The sequence below is a fragment of the Aedes albopictus genome, chromosome 2 (assembly GCF_035046485.1).
Source record: "Aedes albopictus strain Foshan chromosome 2, AalbF5, whole genome shotgun sequence".
Classification (NCBI taxonomy): domain Eukaryota; kingdom Metazoa; phylum Arthropoda; class Insecta; order Diptera; family Culicidae; genus Aedes; species Aedes albopictus.
The window spans coordinates 116,171,776-116,198,072 of record NC_085137.1 but is presented as its reverse complement, the minus strand read 5'-3'; the positions used below and the strand labels follow the sequence as shown (position 1 = coordinate 116,198,072).

The window sequence follows — 26,297 nt, the reverse complement described above, 5'->3', positions numbered from 1 at the left end:
ATGGCAGCATAATCGATCGTGTTCGCTATTGTCTCGAGTGAAAATCAAAACAATAGATGCGCGGGTGTTTAGTGTTCAGTATTGTGTTGTTCTTTGCTGTGCATGCATCGCTCCTGTTAGGGGTGAGTATGGCAGCATAATCGATCGTGTTCGCTATTGTCTCGAGTGAAAATCAAAACAATAGATGCGCGGGTGTTTAGTGTTCAGTATTGTGTTGTTCTTTGCTGTGCATGCATCGCTCCTGTTAGGGGTGAGTATGGCAGCATAATCGATCGTGTTCGCTATTGTCTCGAGTGAAAATCAAAACAATAGATGCGCGGATGTTTAGTGTTCAGTATTGTGTTGTTCTTTGCTGTGCATGCATCGCTCCTGTTAGGGGTGAGTATGGCAGCATAATCGATCGTGTTCGCTATTGTCTCGAGTGAAAATCAAAACAATAGATGCGCGGGTGTTTAGTGTTCAGTATTGTGTTGTTCTTTGCTGTGCATGCATCGCTCCTGTTGGGGGTGAGTATGGCAGCATATTCGAACGTGTTCGCTATTGTCTCGAGTGAAAATCGAAACAATAGATGCGCGGGTGTTTAGTGTTCAGTATTGTGTTGTTCTTTGCTGTGCATGCATTGCTCCTGTTAGGGGTGAGTATGGCAGCATAATCGATCGTGTTCGCTATTGTCTCGAGTGAAAATCAAAACAATAGATGCGCGGGTGTTTAGTGTTCAGTATTGTGTTGTTCTTTGCTGTGCATGCATCGCTCCTGTTGGGGGTGAGTATGGCAGCATATTCGAACGTGTTCGCTATTGTCTCGAGTGAAAATCGAAACAATAGATGCGCGGGTGTTTAGTGTTCAGTATTGTGTTGTTCTTTGCTGTGCATGCATCGCTCCTGTTAGGGGTGAGTATGGCAGCATAATCGATCGTGTTCGCTATTGTCTCGAGTGAAAATCAAAACAATAGATGCGCGGGTGTTTAGTGTTCAGTATTGTGTTGTTCTTTGCTGTGCATGCATCACTCCTGTTAGGGGTGAGTATGGCAGCATAATCGATCGTGTTCGCTATTGTCTCGAGTGAAAATCAAAACAATAGATGCGCGGATGTTTAGTGTTCAGTATTGTGTTGTTCTTTGCTGTGCATGCATCGCTCCTGTTAGGGGTGAGTATGGCAGCATAATCGATCGTGTTCGCTATTGTCTCGAGTGAAAATCAAAACAATAGATGCGCGGGTGTTTAGTGTTCAGTATTGTGTTGTTCTTTGCTGTGCATGCATCGCTCCTGTTAGGGGTGAGTATGGCAGCATAATCGATCGTGTTCGCTATTGTCTCGAGTGAAAATCAAAACAATAGATGCGCGGATGTTTAGTGTTCAGTATTGTGTTGTTCTTTGCTGTGCATGCATCGCTCCTGTTAGGGGTGAGTATGGCAGCATAATCGATCGTGTTCGCTATTGTCTCGAGTGAAAATCAAAACAATAGATGCGCGGGTGTTTAGTGTTCAGTATTGTGTTGTTCTTTGCTGTGCATGCATCGCTCCTGTTGGGGGTGAGTATGGCAGCATATTCGAACGTGTTCGCTATTGTCTCGAGTGAAAATCGAAACAATAGATGCGCGGGTGTTTAGTGTTCAGTATTGTGTTGTTCTTTGCTGTGCATGCATTGCTCCTGTTAGGGGTGAGTATGGCAGCATAATCGATCGTGTTCGCTATTGTCTCGAGTGAAAATCAAAACAATAGATGCGCGGGTGTTTAGTGTTCAGTATTGTGTTGTTCTTTGCTGTGCATGCATCGCTCCTGTTAGGGGTGAGTATGGCAGCATAATCGATCGTGTTCGCTATTGTCTCGAGTGAAAATCAAAACAATAGATGCGCGGGTGTTCAGTGTTCAGTATTGTGTTGTTCTTTGCTGAGTATTGTGTTGTTCTTTACAGAGAAGAACATTAATCAAAACAATTAGATGATCGGTATTGAACCACAAAACCCCCACAACAATTGGTGAGATCTTTCCAATATTATTTATTTATAAATAATTCTATTTCAGTATATTTAACTGCATATAAGTTGAAAATTCGCTATTTTCAACATCCTTTCATCTATTGGAAGATGCTTCAGTTCTGGGCTCTTTCTAAGTTGATGAAGGGATTTATAAATGCTTGCAAGGACTTGGCCAGGTGTGTGGAGTTGAGTGAATCTATGACATTGAAGATAGTAGCGACATCAGCAATGTCAATGGAAATATTCAACTTTGCAACTCCATCCAAGATTTGTGCAAGTATTCATGCTATGCTATGCTATGCTATGCTAAACAATCAATTAATCATTCAACCAGCTAAGACTCTAGTCCAGTTACGGCGGATAGTAGTAATGCTGCGAAATATGTGCAAAAACAAAAACATAAATGAGCTCGTAATAAAAAATACGGATCATGGAAAACAATTTTATAACATGGTATATACCAATAATATGAATAAAGGCATGCCAATAATGAGAATGATAGATCCAAAAGTGAAGCACATTGAAAACAAAACTGAACAACATCTCATCATTAATGATTTCCATGTACTGCCAACAGCAGGACATGCGGGTATCAAGAAAACACTAAAAAACATACAAAGACGCTATTTTTGGTCAAGTATGACAAACGATGTAACAAATTTCATCAAGTCATGTGAAGCTTGTCAAAAGAACAAACACATCAAACCAAGAAACATACCTCAGATCATTACCACAACGGCAAACAGTGCATTCAGCAAGATTTATCTAGATCTTGTTGGACCGTTATTGCCTAGTAATGAAGGTTATGTATATATCTTAACGACACAATGTGAATTAACCAAATTCATAACAGCAACACCGATAAGGAACAAATCAACGGAAGTTGTCGCGAAAGCTTTTGTTGAAAATGTTCTGCTAAATTATGGAGTACCGGATGAGATTGCAACTGACAGAGGAACAGAATTTATGTCTGAACTTTTTCAACATATTTGTGAACTGTTGCAAATCAAAAAATTGAATTCTACGGCTTATCATCATCAATCGATTGGAGCGTTGGAGAACTCGCATAAGAGTCTAGGAAACTTTTTGAGAATTTATGCAGCAAGACAACCAGGTAACTGGTCATCTTGGATTAAATTCTATCAATTCGCCTACAATACAACTGTTCATCTGGAAACAGAAAAAACTCCTTTTGAACTAGTATTTGGTAAAAACTGTAAATTGCCATCAAATTTAAAAGATTACGAAACCCAAACGCCGATATACAATTTGGAAGATTATGCTAAATCATTGAAATACAAAATTCAAATCACACAACGAGAAATTCAACAACGGTTAATTGACGCCAAAGAAAACAGAATCAGGAAGCTCAATACTAAATTGAAACCAATGACATATTTACCAGGTCAACTGATACTAATAAAAAACGAAGCAAAATCAAAACTAAATAGTATATACGATGGACCCTATCCCGTTCTAACAGATAGAGGTCAAAATGTTGAGGTAAGAATCAAAAATAGGTTAGATATCATACATAAAGATAGAACGAAACCATTTATTACAACTAATTAAACTATGAATCCAAACAATTAAATCTTATGAACCACAACGTACTAAATTATTTCATTACAAACTATTGTAGAGCGATACGTTCACCTTGAGAAGGTGGCGCCCAAGATACGAAGTATCGAGGGTTGAATTGCAATACCGTAGTTAAATGAAGTAAAGAAAAGTGGAATAAAAGAGACGTGTGGTGGATATTGTATAAAACATTTTTATCAAAACATTATGATATCAGTCTTATTCACTATTATAGGACTTACACATTATTGTTATACTTTATAAACTATCTTGCATTAGATTAATATGATATTCAAAATAATAATAACTGTATTGTTTTAAATTTTACACTATAGGCTAAAATTTAAAAAATTATAAAGAGGACGTGTGGTGGATACACCCTGACTACGCCTGTGTGTTTATAGAGTCAACTCGAACGACCGTGTTTATGCATGGTAGCATAAACACATTGCGGTAGAGTGCGATAAACTATAAGTTTCACACGCAGCAAAAAGGCGTGTGACACACCACCTCGATTGAGTTAAGAAGTAGAAATAAATCATTCATTCTTAGTTACAACGGCAATCGTGGCAGACTAACTCATCCGAACCTTTCCCCAGAAGGCAGAATATGTCACAGTTTTAAATAAACCATGGAATTTCGTTAAAAAATGGTTTCTGTAAAACTGAAAAACATATTCCATCATGAAAAAAATCGGAAAATGCATTGAACATTCCTCCAACTGTGTATGGGAACCGATTTTGAAAAATTATTGCTCTGTCAAATAAAAAATCAAAAAATCGAATCGCGTCTGTCCTTTCGAATGAAGAATTAATATTTAGTGAGTTTGTCGGGAGTTGAAATCAATCTCAGGTCCTTGACGTGATACTCATTTGGGAGCATCCATGAAGTACGTCACGCTAAAATTGGGAATTTTCGACCCCAACTTCCCCCCTCCGTGCGGGGTTTTCTATACTTAATACATTGCTTGTTACACTTTCACAAACCCCTCTCCCCCTAGGACCGTGACGTACTTAATGGATGTCCCCTTTGCTCTAACCATAGCACCAGGTTCGTTCCGCAGGTTTGAAACTGTTGTAAAGTTCTATGAACCAGGGCATGGATGACTGCCAAGTTTTCGTAATCGTCGTTGACTTTTCTGCTCGGACAGCGACGATTTTCAGACTTGCTTACGCGGAAGGCTCTTATAAGACTTGTTGCTAAACCAGTAATTGCAAACTTAGTGCAATTTATTCACTGTCCCTATTACGGACGACAGTACACAATTGCTTCTTCTTTGAAATCCAAAAAGCGCAGATTCTGAATTCTTATGAGGAATGATAAAAAAATGGAAAAAGATTTTGTCCAGACTCGAACCATAGACACCAGGAGTATAATCTACTCACCTTACATACTACACCAAGAGCTCTGTGAGAGAATCGATACTCAACACACCATAAAAGCTACTGAACTTACTTGCTACTTTATTGCACCTTCTTTGTCACAAGTTAGAGAACTGGTCGGGGTTCTGCTAAACCGAACCAAAGACCATTTTTTGAAAAATTGAGTTTTCATAACCATTGAATAAAGAAATTGATGATCCTCCTTCCATGTAAAAATGCAGTAATTCTGACAGCTCTTTGTGCAGTAAATACAAAATTTCTGTTTGGCAGAACATGCAAAAAATAAAATTGCATCCAGCCAGAGTGAACTGTAAACCATTCCATAGAATCAGCGAAATATTCCAGTTTTGGTCCAGATGAAGAACATTTCAAGTTCTGCTCATCGCTGTCAAATTTCTAACTTCTAACCCACTCATAGTAACAATCTGTGAGAGAATTGAACACGTTATTAGAAATACGGATGTTGGAGGATACAATTATGTTTCGATGGTGCTGATCGTCATTTTTCCAAATCACATTCAGCCAGACCGAACCAAATCCACTGCATTTTAGAATCTATTTATTCTCAACAATACACAAATCATCGGGCTTTAAATACCTGCGTTATGTCGACACACCTCATACTGATAATTTAACACAGAAGCCGTCATTGAACAACAAGGCTAATAAGAATAATACAGCTTGAAAAAAATCAAACACTTGGTTCGCTTTGGCTGATCGAAAAATGGCGTTTTCACGAAAACCATGCTGGAGAAGAATGTTTAGAACTTGATTCAGACTTAACGACTGACCTTCAGCTAGGCAAAATGACCTAGAGGTAACGTGCTTGGTTATCACTTAAGTGATCCAAGTTCGAATCTCTTTAATATTTTCGATTTTTTTGTCTTAGTTCACTTTGGCAGATCATTTTCATGGTTTTCTTCGACCAACATAAATTTAAAGTACACAAATTGCTCCACTTTCACATCTCAGGACCTCAGGACATGCAAGGACATCATTTTACATAGTCACTCTTGCTTTGTGCCTGCACAATGCACATGCACCGCCTGTAAAAAAACATAGATGAGAAGGGCCGAGCTGGGAGGAATTCTGCCGTTCATATTTCAAACTATTTTGAGACCTCCGTGATACCATACTATACGCGCCCTCTCTGACTCATGTAAAGGATTATGAGTGATATCGATTTCAACTTAACAGACGATGAAAAATCGAGATTTTTTTCACAATCTGAATGGTTTTCTATGAAACAAAGAAACACAGTCAGCCACACTGAACTATAAACCATATTCCAAAGTTTTTGTTCAGCCAGAGTGAACTGAGTGCGAAGTACTGAAAAATAAAATGTAATTATATCAATGATTTCAAATAATTTACATGTATTCTTCGTCTCTGATGGTTAATAAAGGCTTGTAAGTTACATGTGTGTGAAAATGTTTCAAATAATCTTAGCTGTTGTTTATCTGTGAGTGGTTGAACTTTAAGCTTAGTTATCTCGGAATAAAGTTTTTGGCGCTTAGTTCGGTTTAGCAGAACCCCGGCCAACTGTCAAAATGAAAAGACGCCTAAGTTTTCTGTAACGCATTTGGAACCTAGTCTGAACAAACAAACCAGAGTTAGATGTTTCATGCATGTTACATAACACATTTAATGTAAGCTGACTGTATTATCACTTGTGAGCAATATGTAAGCTCCGCCTCCACGAATCGATGTCAAACAGGTGGTAATTTGTGATTTCTATGTAACAAAGCCGCAACTTTACGTATCTCGGAGTATAAATGCAACTCAACTGACAAGATGAATGTTTCGTGTGCTTCTAGTGCAACTCATTTAGACCATAGCATAGAAAGCCACATTCTAGATGATGTTGCAGGTGCTGCTTGGGTATAAATTATGTATAAGTTATAAGTTATAGCATACAAGGACTGAGATGTATCATCAAGAATAATTTAAGCTAAACTCGATGCTTCAGATTATGGTGAGAAAAATCCAACTAACTTAATTCTAGTTACTAGATTAAAAAAAATACTGGCTGAGTGGGGAATGGGAACAAATTGGAGTGGAATTTGCGGAAAACTAGTACTCATCCTCTCTATGCGAATCGAAGTCATGACTCCTACTCATTGGCGGAGCCAGCATTTTCTTTTTTCTTACTCATTCTCCTAAACATACACGAGAAAGAGAAAGATAGAAGAGGAGGCAGCTTGCCCCCTCTTTCATCTCGCTCTTTCGTTTGCATGTTTGGGCGAGTGAGTAAGAAAAAAGAAAAAGCTGGCTCCGCTAATGCTCCTACTCACTACACCCTTAAATGAAACAACACAGCGCACGAGTAACTTTCACGCAGCGAGCAAAAAGACAAAGGATTTTTCACGCAGATTTGTGTAAGACTGGATCAACACAAAAAATGTGCTGATCCGGTGTTACACAAATCTGCGTGAAAATTATTTTGTCTTTTCGCTCGCTGCGTGAAAGTTACTCGTTTCTCTGTGTACATCGAGTTCTGCGTGTAGACAGGCGCGTTCAAATTTTTCCATCTCTCAAGCACTTTTCTCGTTCAAGACATTATCGTTTGTAAGGATAATGTGATCACTGTATTTAATTCCCATCTGGAATACAGTGAATAGATTTTAAAATTTATTGGCTGATGATTTTCTTGTACTACTGGAGTGTGAGTAACACATAATAGTAGTTTACGCAACAAGGTGCAGAATGACGATTTTTACAGCACGAGTCGTATATTTATCCAACGAGGCTTGCCGAGTTGGATAATTACAAGACTCGTGCTGTAAAAATCGTCATTCTGCACCTTGTTGCGTAAACTACTATTATGTGTTACTCACACTCCAGTAGTACAAGAAAATCATCAGCAAAATTGCAAAAAGTAATATTCATTGGATCTGAAGCTTTTTAGTGTAAACATGCCTGAAAAAACCTTTGGATCAGCTGGTGAGTAGCAACTCACAGAGCTAATATTGAACCGTGTCTTCTTCAAGTCCATTGTTTTGAACTCATACCTGATACCTGATAGAAAAATGTTTACATAATCTGTGCTAGTAGCCTTTATGATTTATCTCTTTTATTCACTGTATGGTAATATGCACTTACTTCCTGCAATATTTTTCAAATGTTCAATGATTATACCAAGTTGCATCCTCTCTGTAATAAAGTATTCTGATATACTCTCATATGTTCATCGAGCTCACTATATTGACGACGACCATTCCGGACGACAAACAAGTATCATCGATGCGAACCGTTGTAAATGTAGCAAAAACCGATTGCGGTTTTCCATAGGGATAAAAATGGAGCACTGCCACTATTTGTCCGGCTGAACCGCACAGGGAGCAGCATGGTCACTTTGCGTCGACCATATTGACGGAACGTGGAAAGCATGATGCAATATGCCCTCCCACCATGTTACTGTCCCGTGAGTGTGTACACATGTTTTTATTCCATTTTTGATTTCTGCCTGTTACCCTTTTGCAGACCAGCTGTTACCATCTCACCGATGTCATATATATTTAGCAAAACAAGCAATAACGTCCCACAACACAAATACACAACACACTGACTGGTGGTGGAAGTTGATAAAAAAAAAACAAGAGGCAACTATACACAGAGAGACAGATAGGATACTCACCGACAGCGTCCTCGACGGTGGCGTTTTCGGTACAGCTGAGAAATTTATTGTAAAAGTTGACCATCACCAGGCCACGGTTCTTCGTCACCAGCTGCAGCACCTCGTCCTGCACGTTCCGGCTGGAGTTGCACAGAGCGTAGGCCGACGAGTGGGAAAATATGACCGGTGCTTGCGAGGTCGCCAGCACATCCTTCATGGTTGCCACGGAGGACTTCGATAGGTCCACTATCATGCCGAGGCGGTTCATCTCCCGGACGATTGTCTGCGAATGTAGTGGTGGGGTGAGTGCGGAGCGGGTGGAATAAAAGGGATAGAACACGAGAGCAAAATTATACGTTGCACAGATAAATTATATGAGTTTCAATGGGTTTGTGTGTTTGACGAAAGAAAGCATCACGCATTGCAATGGAAACATTGTTTGGAGAACGTTTTCCTCTATATGGCATAGTGATTCTATTTTGATGAAGAGTTGATCAAAACACAATGCTGAACGGACATCGGTTATGCTTTATATATTTCATGCTTTAAGCTTGTTACACAGTTTTGAGATCGTAGGTACATACAGAGGATGGCCAAAACGTTTGGGATAGGCAACTTTTTTTCTCTCACAAAAAAGTTCAACATGCTATAACTTTTCATAGAGTGCATCAAAAAATCTCAAATTTTGACTGTTTGTCAACCTGCCTCTTTAGTACAAATTTAGGCTCGATTGATTAATCTTTCGCAAAGTTAGAACCGTTCGGGTAAAACACTATTTTTTAGACAACTCATTTTTGAGTTGTCATATCTCGGAAACCAGTGAACCGAATTGAATGAAATTTTGAACGTACACTAACAATATACAAATGCTTCACAAACTATTAAAACACATATTCTTTTTGAACGTTGAAAAAAGTTATCATGGATTGACACTTTTTGGATTTTTCTCGAAAAAAATATATTTTTTTTACGTCAATGTCAATAAATTTTTGTGTTGATGTCCAAAGATTTTCCACTTCTGTTCTCAAGTTATCTTTGATCAGATATATTAGAGCCTATTTAGATTAAAGGAAGAACACATTTAGTAATTTTTGTGTGGTATTGTAAATTTGACTTATTTTCCTCTATATGGGTAAAAATGTCAACCCGGTATAACTCAATTCATCGTGAGAAAGTGTTACGTTTAATAACGTTGTATTGAGTATCAATATATTGTTGATAAACGTTAAAAAAAATCATTCAATTCGATTCACAGATTATCGAGATATGACAGCTCAAAAATGAGTTGTCTAAAAAATAGTGTTATACCCGAACGGTTCTAACTTCGCGAAAAACTATTCAATCGAGCCCAAATTTGTACCAATGATGCACATATAATAGGGTGACAAACAGTCAAAAGTTGAGATTTTTTGATGCATTATATGAAAAGTTACAGCATGTTGAATGTTTTTGTGGGAGAAAAGAAGTTGCCTATCCCAAACATTTTGGCCATCCCCTGTAGTCGGAACGGAGTGGAGTTGATTATAGTCGTTACTTTTTTGTAGTCCTGGCCTAACACTTCGAACTTGAGGGTAGACGATGGCTATGTTAACCTGGTGATTCGCTATAAAGATATCGTTAGAAAGAAATCGATGGCCGGGGCACGGCCGGGGCCCGGCATGGTCCCGGCCCGGTAAAGTGAGAAGACCGCTTTAAGCGGGATCGAGGATGAGCTAGTAGCGGTGCTTTCGCGTGCGTACGATGCGGCCAGCCTAGAAATGGGTGCCACCGGATTACTGGCGGACTCAATCGATTGCGGATCTGCGGCGTTCGGGTTAGTCGGCGGATGCAGCGAGCACGAACTGAGGAAGAGCGAAATGAACGACGGGTGGTGTTCGCCGCTGCCAAAGTCACGCTGAAGATCAAGGTATCACGCTAACTCACACCGACACCGCGGCTGTGCTGGTCGCTCTCAAAATACCCTCTTTACATGCCGCACATTATATGTGTTGCATGGGCCTTACACATCGCTGTGCTGGGGGGTGAAGGTTTCGCCATGTGTGGAAAACACACATTCTGTGGAACGCCTGGAATATGGAATCCGCTCCCATATTAGGTTTTGTTTTGGGAAGTTGAAAAAAAAACATGCAATTTTCATGATTTTCAGAGATTTTTTGCATCGAATAGCTGAAGCAGTTGGAAATGCGTCAAAAACATTTCCATTTCCATCTGCTTTCCAGCTCTTCGATGGAAAAAATCTCGAAAACCCTCCTCATGTTTACACTTGTCAAACTGTTTGACTGCGGCTCGGGAGACGATTGACTGTTCCGTTTCCACCGAGCCGCACAAAAATGAGTATGTGGCCGGGAACACATGGAATGTGTGTGGCGCGCACACATTTTAAACACATTCGGTCATTTGTGCATGTGTTGCAGCGCTCTGTGCGTTGCCAACACAGCCGATGAGCGAGAAAAAAATAGCGTGATCACTCTTTGGCGAGCGTTCGTGCGAGACAGTCGCAACTTTTCGGTTTGTCTCCCGATATTATCCAGTCGGTGGCTTTTTCCAAAGTGCTAGTTTTCCGAGTGATCAAGTGTTGAAGTGATTATCCCTAGTGGAACGAGTGCGGTTGGCTAGGCCACAATTTTTGCCGCAAAAGTTCGTTTGGTTTGAGTAAAGTTCACGTTTTCATTATATCACGTGGCGCATTGTCCAATTATCGAGCACAGCAGTGCAGCACCCCCCGCACACCGCGCCGCTCGCGCGGCCGTGGTCGGCTTCTTCCAGTGAGTACCCAAGCTCACACGCAGAACTCGATGTACACAGCGCAACGAGTAACTTTCACGCAGCGACCGAAAAGACAAAAGAATGTCCACGCAGATTTGTGTAACACTGGATCAACACACAAAATGTGCTGATCCAGTGTTACACAAATCTGCGTGAAAATTCTTTTGTCTTTTCGGTCGCTGCGTGAAAGTTACTCGTGTGCTGTGTTGTTTCATTTAAGGGTGCATCGTCGTCGACAGCAGCAGCCCACCGAGAGAAGAGCAGAGAGCGTTCAACGTTCAACCGCTGCACACCAGCGCAGCGTCGGGCGCTCAGCAGCAGCTCGCTTCCTCCCTGTGCGGGCCATCCGATCGCTTGGACCTGTCGTCGTCGAGCCTGTGGCTAAACAGAGTGCACAAAGATAAGTACATAAAGTTACCTCTCGTTGTTCCCCCCTCTCCACTGACTCTTTGATTAGATTTAATTTGGTACATAAGCAGTTTTTTCTCACTTTTCCTGTAGCGTTAATTTTGTCCCTTGTTTTTTGATTATTTCTCGTCCCCGTGATAGTGTTAGTTTAAGGTTTTTGAGTGCCCCGTGGTGGTAGTTAACTACCACAATGGGCGATGATGGCGATGGCGGGGGTACGTCGTACCGCATCAACGAAGCTTCGTTATTGGCATCGGACTGCTCGAGCCAACAAGGCGATGTAAATGCTAATCCCTTTGTCTCCCTTCACCCTGGTGCTTCTGCAATGGACACCAACAGTAAATCTGTTTCTACGTCCCCCCGTCTCAAGGCCTACCCTCCCGACTTTGGCGGGCCATATGTTGTTTTCTTCCGACCCAAAGGCAAACGTTTGAACACCGTTCAAATCAGCAAGGATCTGACTAAGCGGTATTCTTCCGTTGTCTCCATTGACATGGTCGGTACAGCTAATACCCCAGACAGACATGTGATACGAGTGTGATTCCTGTACAACGGTACGCAGTGTCAAGAAAATTCTAACAAGACTGACTTGAACTGAGAGAATTTTCAGTATGGCACTCATTTCAAGCGCAATTGTACAGTGATTCTTGTATCACATGTGTGTCATAAGTATAAGCTTCGGGTGACAGTAGGCGACCGAAAACACGCTAATGAGATTGTGGCCTGCGAGTTGTTTACACTTGAGTACTTCGTTTACCTTCCGAGCGCGTCGATACAGATTTCAGGGAAGGTCGCCGACGCATCTTTGACCTGCGAACAGGGATTGGCGGCATACACCGTGCGGTGCGAAAAAAGCGTGTGCTTCACACAATCGCAAGTGCTCGTCTCCCGTTTTGCCGAGAGACAAGAGACGTATGAGTGAGAGCTTTCGTAATTGTGCGAGAGACAATCGCAGCACTAGCTCTACGGCGCAGGGAGTAATGCACGGTGCTTGGGACTGCGCTTGTCTCCAAACAGAAAAAATCAATTAATAAATTAATTGAAGAGTTGGTGTTTTCGGCAAAGTTGTTAAGCTTGTCAAGGGTTGACAAGTGATGGGTCGTTTGATTCGATTTTTTTGCAATCATGCGTAGTATCAAGCCAAGTACAAAGCACGGAGACAAGCACCGAGAGAGTGCAGCGTGAGAGACAGGAGAGCTCCAGCGCGCGGCAAAGCAAGCGAGCAACACACAACCGATTGCGCGTACTCGTCTCCTTCTAGTTTGTTGTGCTGTCTCGTAGCAGAGTGTGCGGCACGCAAAGAGTTTTGAGTCGCACCCTATCCCTGCCTGCGAAACGATCATGCAAGGCTGTGGTCGTTTCCATAACCCTTCTCTACCTCCTGTCCAGATACTGGATTGCCGGCAACTGCATTCGGTCTCCCAGGAGGGCGAGAAGAAGGTTTACACACCATCTGATGAATTTTGTGTGACCTTCTCCGGATCTGCATTACCAGATCTGCTGGCGATTGGCAAACTTCGGCTACCTGTGAGGCTGTATGTACCGAAGGTAATGAATTGCATCAATTGCAAGCAGCTGGGCCACACCGCTCAGTACTGCAGCAATAAACCTCGCTGTGCAACATGCGGGGAGAGACATGTGGACGGTGCGTGTAAAACGCCGCCCAAGTGTGTTTATTGTGGCAGCGACCGTCCACATGATCTGATTGATTGCCCAAGGTACATACAGCAGAAAAAAACATCAAAAACGATCGTTGCAGCAGCGATCACGGCGAAGCTACGCCGAAATGCTGAAAAAAGCTGCCCCGACCGTTGAATCCCGTAACATCTACTCGTCTTTATCTCTCGATGATCAGGGCTCTGACTCTGAGGTCGGAGACGGGGTTCCCTTTGTTTTCAAGGGTGAAACGAGGAAACGGATGAGGCTCCAGAGACCCACCAAAAAACCTCAGAATCTGCCTAGCAGCGACCCCCAACCCACCATGACAAATTTCAAGAGTGGTAAGAAAGTCACAAAACGTTCCCCTCCGGGATTCAAAATCCAGGACGAACGAGACTTTCCATCACTCCCGGGAACATCTAAAATCCCAGATGTCCCACGTTTTTCGAATTCTCAACCGGAAAGACAGCATCCGGAGCACCAGGAGCAACCTCATGGTGCGCCATTGTTTACGCTCTCTGGCATCGTAGACATCATCCTCAGCTTCTTCAATGCTTCAGATTCCGTGAAGAACATTGTAAAAGGACTTCTTCCTTGTGTGACCCCTCTTTTGAAGCAGTTGGCTTCTAAAATGCCCCTCCTTGCGACAATCGTATCTTCGATGGCTAATTTAACCACCGAGGTCGAAGATACGATTTCGGTTCTACACTGGAACTGTCGTAGTATTACACCGAAATTAGACGTTTTTAAATTTTTAGTTAACAATTTTCAATGCGATGTTTTTGCACTTTCCGAAACATGGCTAACACCTGATGTAACCTTACCTTTTCCCGAATATAATATCATTCGCCTTGATCGATCCGACTCGTACGGAGGGGTGCTTCTAGGGATTAAGAAGCAGCACTCATTTTACAGAGTCGATTTTCATCCGATGACAGGCATTGAAGCCGTCGCATGTGAGGTGACTATCCGAGGTAAAACCCTCAGTGTTGCCTCCATATATCTTCCTCCGAGAACTGTGATATCTCGCAGGGATCTCGCCCACATCTGCTCGGTTATGCCCGAGCCTCGGCTGCTCATGGGAGATTTCAACTCCCATGGTACAGGCTGGGGGGAACTGTACGATGACAGCCGTTCAACGTTGATATATGACCTCTGCGACGACTTCAACATGACAATTTTGAATACCGGAGAAGTTACACGAGTGGCACCTCCAGCTCAAGATGGCAGCCCTAGAAACAGCCGATTAGACCTCTCAATCTGTTCGAGCTCACTATCGCTGGAGTGTACATGGAAGGTTATCCAGGATCCCCACGGTAGTGATCATCTGCCGATTGTTGTTTCTATTTCCAATGGGTCACATCAACCTCCATCTATCGACATCGCCTACGATCTCACCAAGCACATTGACTGGGAGAGGTACGCAGAAGCAATTATCGACGGTGAGCAATCGGTAGAAGTCCTTCCACCGCGGGAAGAGTATCAGTTTCTATCAGAACTGATCATCAGTAGCGCGCTTCAGGCACAACGGCGACCAGTGCCAGGTCCGTCGGTTCGCAGGAAACCCCCCAATCCGTGGTGGGATAGTGAGTGTACAGAAATCTATCGCGAGAAATCCGCGGCGTTCAAAGAGTTTCGGAAACGCGGTTTGGTCGAAAACTTCAAGCGGTTCGCTTCCCTTGAAAGCAAGTTCAAGAACTTGATCAAGGCGAAGAAAAGCGGTTACTGGCGTCGGTTCGTCGAGGGTTTGTCGCGCGAGACTTCGATGAGAACTCTTTGGAACGTCGGAAGAAGAATGCGTAACGCGTCGTCGGTTAACGAGGATCGAGAAAGCTCTCCTCGATGGATCCTCAAGTTCGCAAAAAAAGTTTGTCCAGATTCCGTGCCCGTTGAGCGAATAATTCGTGATGTTTCTGAAGATAGGGACGACATGGATAGGCCTTTTTCAATGGTTGAATTCTCACTTGCTCTTCTTTCATGTAACAATTCCGCTCCAGGAATGGATCGAATCAAGTTCAACTTGCTTAAAAACCTCCCCGACGTCGCTAAGAGGCGCTTGTTGAACTTGTTCAATCAGTTCCTGGATAACAACATCGTTCCGGATGACTGGAGACAAGTGAGGGTGATAACTGTTCAAAAACCCGGGAAACCCGCGTCGGATCATAATTCGTACCGTCCAATCGCGATGTTGTCTTGTCTACGGAAGCTGTTGGAGAAGATGATTCTCTTTCGACTGGACAAATGGGTTGAATCGAATGGCATGTTGTCAGATACACAGTTTGGTTTCCGCAGAGGCAAAGGTACGAACGACTGTCTTGCGTTGCTTTCTTCAGAAATTCAGCTTGCCTTTGCTCAAAAGCAGCAAATGGGCTCAGTGTTTTTGGATATTAAGGGGGCTTTTGATTCAGTTTGTGTCGATGTTCTTTCCGACAAACTACACGACAGTGGCCTTTCACCAATTCTGAACAACTTTTTATATAATTTGCTGTTTGAGAAGCAGATGAGTTTCACTCATGGCGACTTGACAGTTTCACGAATTAGATACATGGGCCTCCCCCAGGGTTCATGTCTAAGCCCCCTTCTTTACAACTTTTATGTCAGAGACATAGATGATTGTCTCATGGAAAACTGCACGTTAAGGCAGCTTGCGGATGACTGTGTTGTCTCTGTAACGGGATCAATAGCAGTCGATCTGCAAGGACCACTACAGGATACTTTGGACAATTTGTCTACTTGGGCTCTCAAGCTGGGTATCGAGTTCTCTCCGGGGAAAACTGAGATGGTTGTCTTTTCTAAAAAACACAAACCGGCTAAGTTTCCGCTCGTTCTGATGGGTAAGACAATCACTCATAGCATGTCTTCACAATACCTCGGCGTCTGGTTCGATTCCAAATGCACCTGGGGGAAGCACATTGTGTATCTGATACAGAAATGCCAAAAACGAATCAACTTTATGCGAACTATTACCGGAACATGGTGGGGAGCACACCCGGAAGATTTGATCAGGCTGTACCAAACAACCATTCTATCGGTTTTAGAATACGGTAGCTTCTGTTTTCAATCCGCGGCGAAAACACACTTGCTGAAGCTTCAACGGGTTCAGTACCGTTGCCTTCGGATCGCGTTAGGTTGCATGAACTCGACTCACACAATGAGTTTAGAGGTACTTGCTGGTGTACAGCCTCTGACAGACCGCTTTGCGGAGTTGTCGTTCCGGTTCCTCATCCGATGCGAGGTTGTGAATCCGTTAGTCATAGAAAACTTCGAAAAGCTGCTCGAACAGAATCCCCAAACTCGTTTTATGAGTGTGTACTACTGGTACATGACACTGGAGGTAAGCCCAAATCCGGTTAACACCAATCGTGACAACTTCTCAGACTTCGACAGCTCCTCTGTGGATTTTGATCTCTCTTTGAAGGATGAGATCACCGGTATACCGGAATCTTTTCGTTCCATATGTATTCCACAAATTTTTGCAAGTAAGTTCGGGCATGTTAGCGGACCAGACAGTTCTTCACAGATGGTTCCAAAACCAATGATTCGACTGGATTCGGTGTCTACAACGAATTTCATAGCGCCACCTTCATGCTTCAAAAGCCATGTTCGGTATACATTGCTGAGCTCGCGGCTATATACTACACCTTAGAGTACATTCGCACTCTTCCACCTGAGCACTACTTCATTTTTACCGACAGTCTAAGCTCTCTGGAGGCTGTTCGGTCAATGAAACCGATGAAGCACTCAGCGTACTTCCTGAAAGGAATACGCCAAGTCTTGAGTGCTTTGTCCAAACGCTCATACATCATCACCATAGCTTGGGTCCCTTCACATTGCTCGATTCCGGGCAATGAGAAGGCGGACTCGCTGGCTAAGGTGGGCGCTAGCGAAGGCGATATTTACGAGCGTCAAATCGCCTTCGACGAATTTTTTGCATTGGCCCGTCAGGAGACCTTGATCAGCTAGCAACACAAATGGAGAGATGGAGAGATGGGTAGATGGTTGCACTCCATCATTCCACAGGTGTCGAAGAAGCCATGGTTCAAAGGGTTGGATTTAGGCCGCGATTTCATTCGTGTGATGTGTCGGCTGATGTCCAACCACTATTTGTTGAACGCACACACCTTCCGTAATGGGCTCTCAGAAAGCAATCTCTGTGTCTGTGGCGTGGCTTACCAGGATATCGAACATGTCGTGTGGGGATGCAATGAGTATCGTGAGGTCAGATCTGAGCTGCATGAAATTCTCCGGGTCCGAGGAAAACAACAGAAACCCGTTAGAGAAGTGTTGGCAGGGCTTGATTTGGAATACATGAACCTGATTTACCAGTTTTTGAAACGTGTTGATGTCAGAGTTTGATGTAGTACGTTCCTTGTTTTCGTTGTCCGCCTTTTGGTTTTGTTGTTCGCCCCTGTCTGTCGTCACCCCCTTCCGTTTGTTCTCTTCTTGTCGTTTTCTACCGATAAAGTCCTTTCTTTTTGGTTACGTTACAGATATGGACAATTTGTCCCATCAAAGTTTTAGTAAAAGTTAGCAAATAATTTAGTTTTAAACCCATAAATCCGTCCTTCCCTTTTTTTTCTTCAATCCTTTACCTCGAAACAGCCGCGAGTACTTCGGCTTCCCAAACTAACATAGTTTTAAGGCAGTAATAAACTGTAAAATTTAAAATCATTGTAAAAACAAAAGATTTCGGCTCAGTTATGCCCATGTGGTGCCCGAGCCTTCCAAATAAACGAATAAGTAAAAAAAAAGATCAAGGTAAGTGCAAGCAAAAAAGCCTACTTCGAAGCAGGTCTCTGTCAGAGTGCCAATGCGAATCCGTGGGATGATGCCAAGACAAAAAGTGTAATGGCTCATACAAAGCAGTCTCCAGAGATGTTTAAGGGGATCATCGAGGGGCATTTTCTGCGCCATGGTTCAAGTCCTTGGCCTCCTTTTGTTAGACAGCTGGGGACTAAGGCTGGCGATGATGAGAGGATCACTAAGGCCCCCGGTCTGGACGGAGTTCTGGAGTACAGAATTGTCTTGCTCTCGCTACCTTGAACTGCTTGTGTAATTATTTATTATGGATTACAACATTTGCCATTTCTGACTAACTTGTACCACTGTGCTTGAACAGTTCTACTTGATGAATAACAACAGCAAAGCCGAGATGAGTCTGTTGATACTGGAAAAGCATGCCGATAACACATTGCAAAAAAAATGGATCCCATTCAGTTGAATAATGCTGCTTAAGAGTGAAAAACTACTACGTACTTGTTCGATGGCCAGACAGGGAGAGAGAGAAATCAATGATATATGCCATCGAAAGAATTGTTTCGAGGGGGTGAGAAATGCGCAGAATGCAGCAGAATTGTTTTTGCGTAAGAATGATTCATATTCGCAGTTAAAGGTTGTGAAACGTGATTTCCTATGTTTTGGTGGTCAATATATTTGTGCAAATCAAGAACATACTATGAAAAGTCAAACGGAATGTTATCGTCTTTGCGAGACCTAATAAGCATCAAAATGAGGTTTCACTTCTAACATCTAACTTCACAATATGATCACAATAACTCAAGCAAACTAAAAAATATGGAAATCCTCTTCGTAAAAAAGGAACAGCACGTCTCATCATCAATCCAAACATTCCTGATGAATGACGTTCAATTTTGCTTGTTTGCATTATACATTCATAGAAAACACGATGTCATGACACTCGTTAGATTGCAACCTTCACTGTATCCTTTTTTTCTCTCTCGACCGCAAAACACTACTCCAACCGACCGCACTTTTATTCCGGGTTCGAAATGATCTGTGAAGCCAAAGCTCGCTCGCCCGCATGACCCCGGCAGCTAATACAGAGCAGATTCACACGAGCCGGGTCTCTTCTGGAAAGGGAGCAAAAATATCCGACACGATTTTGATGGCACCCGGTCGGTGTGAGTGCGGAGCTGGATGCGAGATTAAAATCGTTGTTTATGTACCTACTACCATCACACTCCATCGTCATTTTTGGTATTTTTGCGGATACCACAGCAACCACCACCATCACCACCGGCTGTCAGCAGGATTCAGCCAGAATTGCACCATTTTTGCACAAGGGCACTCCCAGCAGCGATCCACGCACACCAAGTGTCAATTTATATTGAATTTAGGTATTCCATTACACCGGTGGTTTTCAACCGCAGGTGTCTTTATCCATAGGCATACATTTATGGGGAGTAGCATCCAATTTGTCCTTGTTGAAGCAGATTGCTGCTGTTAAATTGCAACACAACTGGCAGTCGTAGAATAGAATTAATTCCTTACTGTGAAGAAAGTCCTTGATTGTATACCTGAAGAATCCTTGAAGGTACTTTTGGTGTTTTCTTTTAAAAAATATTCCTAGTTGTAATATCAATGGAAGAATTCCTGGAGGAATCCTAGAAATGTGCCCTGGTTGATTCCTTGAAGAGGTACTTGGAGTAATTCTTAAAGGTATTTATTTCCGAAGGAATCCTGCAAAAAAAGCCTGGGGGAATAATTGATCCTGGAAGAGCTCTTATATAAATTCCTGTAGAAATCCTTAAAGAAAATCCTCGAAATAATTCATGCATAGAAGAAATATTTATCCTAGGTGGAAATGCCGGAGAAATCCTAGAGAAATTGTGGCTTAATTATTTAAGCTTTTCCTGCACTAATCCTTGAAGGTATTTTTGTAGGAATCCCTCAAAACATTTATAGGAACCCTTCGGGAATGCTCTGGGGGAATCTTTGAAAATTCTCCTAGACGAAATATTTATCCTTGGAGAAATTTCTGGAAAAAATATTGATTACAATCCTGTGGGAATCCTTTAAGAGAGTCTTGAGGTCATCATAAAACAATCTTAGAAGACATAGGTATTCTAGTTAAAAATGTAGAGAATTCCCTTTAAATCCAGGAGGAATCCTCTAGTTTTCTGTGTATCCTTGAAGAAATTCCTGGAGTAATCTTTCATACGGTAAAACATTCATAATGAAATTGCGAGAATTCCTTGATAGAATCCTTGAGCCAATTTCAAGGGAGTTTTTAGGGGGAGGGTCAAAGGCATTTCCAGGCGTTTTAAGGTGTTTCAGGGCGTTTCAGGGCGTTTTAGGAGGTTTCAGAGGGATTTTAGGGGACTTTATTTGCTCTCAGGCGAACTTCACGAGAGTTTCAGAGCCGTTTCAAAGCGTTTCAAGGCATTTCAGAGGTATTTTAGGGGGGTTCAGAGGCTTTCAACTGCGTTTCACATGTATTTCTCTTGTGTTTCAGAGGCGCTTCAAGGCGTTTCAGGTGGTTTCAGAGAGGTTTTATGGTGCTTCAGCAACTCTCAGGTGAGTTTCAGGAAGATTTACGATGTTTAGGGGCCATTCAGAGGGTCGCATGTGAATTTGACGGAGATTTCATAGAGTTTTTGGAGGCGTTTCAAAGCGTTTCAGGACGTTTCAAGACGTTTAAAATCGTATGTGGTAAAAAAGGGGGGGCTTAAGGGGGTTTCAGAGGCTCGCAGGTGAATTTAACGGAGGCTTCATGGCTCCGGAGGCTTTCAAGGCGTTAGAAACAATCAACTATGTTGGTGGACACGATGACCCACACTCAAGGAAGTTTGTGGAGGTCCTTAAAGGACAATGCACTCACCACTTGATAGCATATAGCTACATGAGGCTGTGTAAGTATAAATTTCATTCATAATACTCCAATAGATCACTGATTACACTTGTAGGTCAGATGGCCTTAATTCCAGGGAGTTCTCGGCTACTCCTATATACTCATAGAACTCAGCATTTGAAAGAAAATAGATGCCTGGTGCTGTGTGAGTATAAACCTCATCTTAATGCTCTTAGATACAACTAGCAGCCCTCGTTGATTCGATCACCTATACTCAAGGTAGTTTTTGGAGACCCTTAAAGATTATTCGAACTCAAAACTTGATAGATCATAGTTACTTGAGGTTGTGTGAGTATGAACCTTAGTCGTAAATTTCTCAGAGACAACCAAATACGTTGGTTGATCCGATGACCTATACTCAAGGAAGTTCTTGGAAATCCTCAAACGGACAATGAACTCACCACTTGATAGCACATGGCAACATGAGGCTGTGTAAGCATAAATTGCATTCATAATGCTCCAAAAGATCACTGATTACACTTGTAGATCAGATGGCCTTATTTCCAGGGAGTTCTCGGCTACTTCTATACAATCATATAACCCACCACTTGATAGAGCATGGATGCCTGAGGCTGTGTGAGCATAAACCTCAATCTTAGTGCTCTTAGATACAACTAGCAGCCCTCGTTGATTCGATGACCTATACTCAAGGGAGTTCTTGGAGACCCTTAAAGATTCTTCGAACTTAAAACTTGATAGATCATAGTTCCCTAAGGATGTGTGAGTGTGCATCGTAAATCTCTTAGAGACAACCAAATATGTTGGTAGATCCGATGACCTATACTCAAGGAAGTTCTTGGAAATCCTCGAATCCTCCAACTGAAGAAGAGATGGCTATGTATTAGTAAGCAAAGAAAAATGTAAACACAAATAGTGACGTCACTATTTGACACGCGTTCTTATGGGAGCTCGCTTTGCTTGTAGTAGTGACATGGTTTGCATCAAACACGGATCTCACGCACACGAAGTGTCTCTTCCACACCTTCATTAGACTCTCATTGGGAGGGACCTAAATAGATTCCACCTAAATGACTCCTACCTAAATGGTGGTTTCATCGTAACACTGTGAGTGCTCATAGATACGCATAGTAACAGTCACTTTGAATAAATCCAATTTCGAACTGAATAACAAAAAATAAAACTCGTTTTCATCACTATATTTTATCCCATATCAGGTAATGGCTACTCCTTGTGTCACCATCAAATGAAGCGCCATCCGTATGACACGACGCCTGGTTCGTCTGTCAACCAAAAAAGAACGTTGGTTGACTGTTCATTTTGTTATCTCATCGTACCAATGTGCTACATTCTTCAAAATCAAAATTCACCACATTCAGAGATCGCAGAGTTACACACGTCAGGATGATGTACACCTTTTCTCATATGCATAGGAAACCACCTGACGAAAAAATGCTCGATTCAACGAACAATAACCAAGCGTGTGCTGCTTGCTAACCACGTCAGACGTTCGGTTCGCTGCTCGTTCATTCCACGTTTCCAACGAGGACGACGATGACCCACATGTTGCGGGTCTACAACCAGGCATCGGCGTTGTAATGCAGTGCAGACAGATGTAGGCGGATAGAGCCTCGCACACACTCCGTCCGTGCAATGCGTTCAATCTTGTAATGTTCAGGGCGAGATCTGGAATACATTATTCTCGTTTGCTCCCTGGTCGCCCGCAGCAGCGGTCAGTGATTGGTGGTGGATTATTGGCGGAGAACAATGCTACCATTGCATGGGATGCAGATGCGAAGCTGGAAGATGCACTGTGTAGTGGATTGTTATTTTTGTTGGGCAGAACTTCGATACATAATATTATACTTTTCTACCTTTTCCATCTTTGTACATTCAAGTAAACTTGCACCAATTTTGAGTGAAAATAATTCTCTAAAATTTAGAGTCTAAATACAATTATTTTACTTTGAGGGGCGAACCTGGTGTCACGGTTAAAGCCGAGATCCTGGGATCGAATACTCACCATACTCATCATCTGCGGTAGGGGAGTGAAGCCGGTCCCAAGATGTACTAGCCTCAGGCCGAAAATCTCATTAATTAAAATAAAATAAAAACAATCAATTTAACCGTAAGTTGATGAGCTTATTCCACATAACTCTTTGTAAAAATCTTTAGTCTATGAGTGAGTATGGTTGAAATGAATTTCGAAGGCTCGAGAAAGTCACCATCACCGCTAGGTGGATTTATTGTTTTTTTATGCTTTCCCTCAGGAATACATCTTGATATAGGGGAACATGTGTGTTTTCGATCATGTTTTTTTCAACCTGCTGAACTCAAACTTTGTCCCAAATCTTTTCCAACCAAGCTAAATTATACGACCAAGTTTCAGGCAATTTGGTCCACAAAACCCCCTATGACGAAGAGAACAAACCCTCCAATAATACCCAATGTCACCCTATACCCAGACAACCAATTTGCACGTATAATGAAGTTTATGTTTATGTTTTACGTACTCTTGCGGTAAAGTTACATCGCATAAGATGCAGTAAAAGTGCCTTATGAGTACAAAAGTGGAGGCGCTATACGAGCATTGACGAAAAAAAAAAACAACGCTACATGACTTCAGGCGATATCTTATGCGATGCACGGTGTGCACTATTGCGACGTAATATAGCATCTAAGCGACTAAATAATATTCGAAAAAAAAACAATTCTCGTCATCTCAGTTTCAAACTAAGAACCTTAGGATTTTCGAGCCACACCTCACACTTTACACCAAACACCACTTATGAAACACGCAGAATAATTGTCATGACATTCTAACTCACCTCAGTGTTTGTTGAAATGTGCTTGGTTTCCCTGCGCTGTACGTGTTTAACGTGTTCCCGCACAGTTATCACTACCCCTCTCTTACTCACACCACCCATGGTTAATTATCTTGTTGGCCTGATAATGATGACTTTGCAACTTGTTTTGTTACCATAATGATGACTGTTAACTTTCTTGTAGCTTTTGGCACTCCAACAGCACCTCTTTCATTGTTATCACATATTACATCGCAATATACCAACTAGAGGGTCTTGCCCGGGATTTCCCGGGACAAAGATCCCGGGATTTCCCGGGACAAAGATCCCGGGATATCCCGGGATCTGAAAAATCCCGGATCCCGGGATATTTTTCAGAAATTCCCGGGATTTCCCGAAAATAAAAAAAATGACAATACTAAAACAAATCTTTTCACTATGAAATCTTCTCTTTGTCAATGTTTCCTTTTTCCATCCAATTCTACGCTATCTGTCAGGTATAGTTTATTTCTACTTAAATCATGTCTAGATGAAAGTCCAACTAATTAAACCAAAGATGTTTTGGCTGAATTTATGTCATTCATTTTTCATTTTTTTCTACTTATTCGTTTATTTGGAAGGCTCGGGCGCCACATGGGCATAACTGAGCCGAAATCTTTTGTTTTTACATTGATTTTACTTTTACAATTTATTACTGCCTTTCCATTTTTCATTTATGTGGCGTTACATTACAATTATAATCAAACTGAATCAACAGACAGAATTTCGAAATGTGAAAGAAAATGATTTATTTTAGGTTAGATTGTTCTGGTAGTATTCTTGGAATTTATGGCAATGTTCAACATTTTTACAATATGTGAAATATGTAAACTGTTGCAAATATTTTTAGATGTTTCTGGAGTTATCCCTTAAGAATACTGTGTTGTTATATAATATTCAACAGCCCTGATCAATTGCTTGCACATTTACGTTTAAATTATGAGGAAAAATCGCACAATTTTCAAAAGAAAACGGATAAACAATCCCTAACCTCTGCAGGACTTTGACAATCTTTGAAATATTTGTTGACGATTTCGTAAATTCGTTGAGACATTTTGTTCTTAAGTCCAGGCGAAATTTTCTGCGGAGATCTTTTCAACAATCACTAGAGATAATACAAGTGATAATTTTGACGAAATTTTTAAGAGAAATCGGTAATTTATTTACAAGAAGGAACAGCACACCGTTTTTAGATCTTCTGCAGAAATTTCTGTGATGATTTATGGTAAAAAACAGAGCGATATCGAATTGCAAAAAAAAATAAAGCCAATCGTACAATAAAATCGAAGAATATAATTTAATACCATATAATAGGAATAATAGAAATATAAAAGTTGTTGTAAAAACCACAAAAAAAAAACATCTGAAAAAATTGGTGAAGTTGTCATCCTACCAAATAAATCGAAAAAAAAAATCAATGGACTTTCGGGATCGAAATGTTGAAATGGAAATCATAAAAAAAAATCGAAAGAATTTTATAAGGATTTTTTTTTTTGAAGATATTCATATCAGTTTAACAAGAAGTTTGTTGAGAGAGTCTGTCTTGAATTATTCTGGATTTTTTAAACAGTTTCTTCAATGTATTTCACCAAAAAAACTAATCGAAATTCTAAAATGTTATCATGAATGTACATCCACATATAATTGAAATAGTCACACATTTTCTTAAAGAAAAAAAAAAACAAAATGCGGACAAATAATATCTTAAGAAATTGCCGTTTGAAATTTTCAAATCACCATTCTAACACTACCATTTTAACTCCGTCATAAAATTCTCACACAGAATTCATTCACGTCTCAGGGTAAATAATAAGGGATTACTCTAGAAATATCATCAAGTTCTGTCAAAAAATTCCTTCGGATAAGTAAGGCAGAAGTTAACCTTTAGCCCAAGTTAACCTATGGCGGATAAAGATGAACTTTGTTTGAAAATTTTCAAATACCTTTGAATGTCTCCAACTGCCCTCACACAATCAAATGTCTATGAAATATGTATTTTCTTTCGAATATAATGGTTATTAGTTGATCGAATTTAATTAAAAGTGCTTAATAAATCGTTCCATTAACTTTTTCATCGTTTTTTAGAAAATTTAGATTTTTCCCGGGATCCCGGGAAATCCCGGGATTTGGAAAATAAAAATCCCGAATCCCGGGATTTTTTTCAGTCCGGGAAACAAGACCCTCTAATACCAACGTTAACGATTCTAGCTTATGCGAGTGTGTATGCATATTTTAACGAGTTATCACAGTGCGCAATTATGCGAATTCAATTGACACTTTGCGAGTCCGCTCGAACTCTTTTGCGAATATGTAAAGCTCGTCGCAATAAAACATCAGAATATCGTCTGCTACGATGTAGTTATACATTATAAAAGCTAATTTGCACTCTTATATGATTTTACCAGATACATCGCAATAAGTTCAAAAAATAACATCATATGCGATGAAAATTGTTT

The 26,297-nt window shown here is 41.3% G+C and overlaps 1 protein-coding gene across 3 annotated transcripts in view; it reads right to left on the bottom strand.

The window, feature by feature from the left end:
* Nucleotides 1-26,297, bottom strand: part of LOC109420563 (uncharacterized) — a 295,739-nt gene that overhangs the window by 46,699 nt on the left and 222,743 nt on the right. For all 3 annotated transcript variants that reach the window (XM_062850277.1, XM_062850276.1, XM_062850278.1), the window contains one exon: nt 8,578-8,839. In XM_062850277.1, the coding sequence (XP_062706261.1) occupies nt 8,578-8,839 (262 nt within the window). The remainder of the gene's footprint in view (nt 1-8,577; nt 8,840-26,297) is intronic.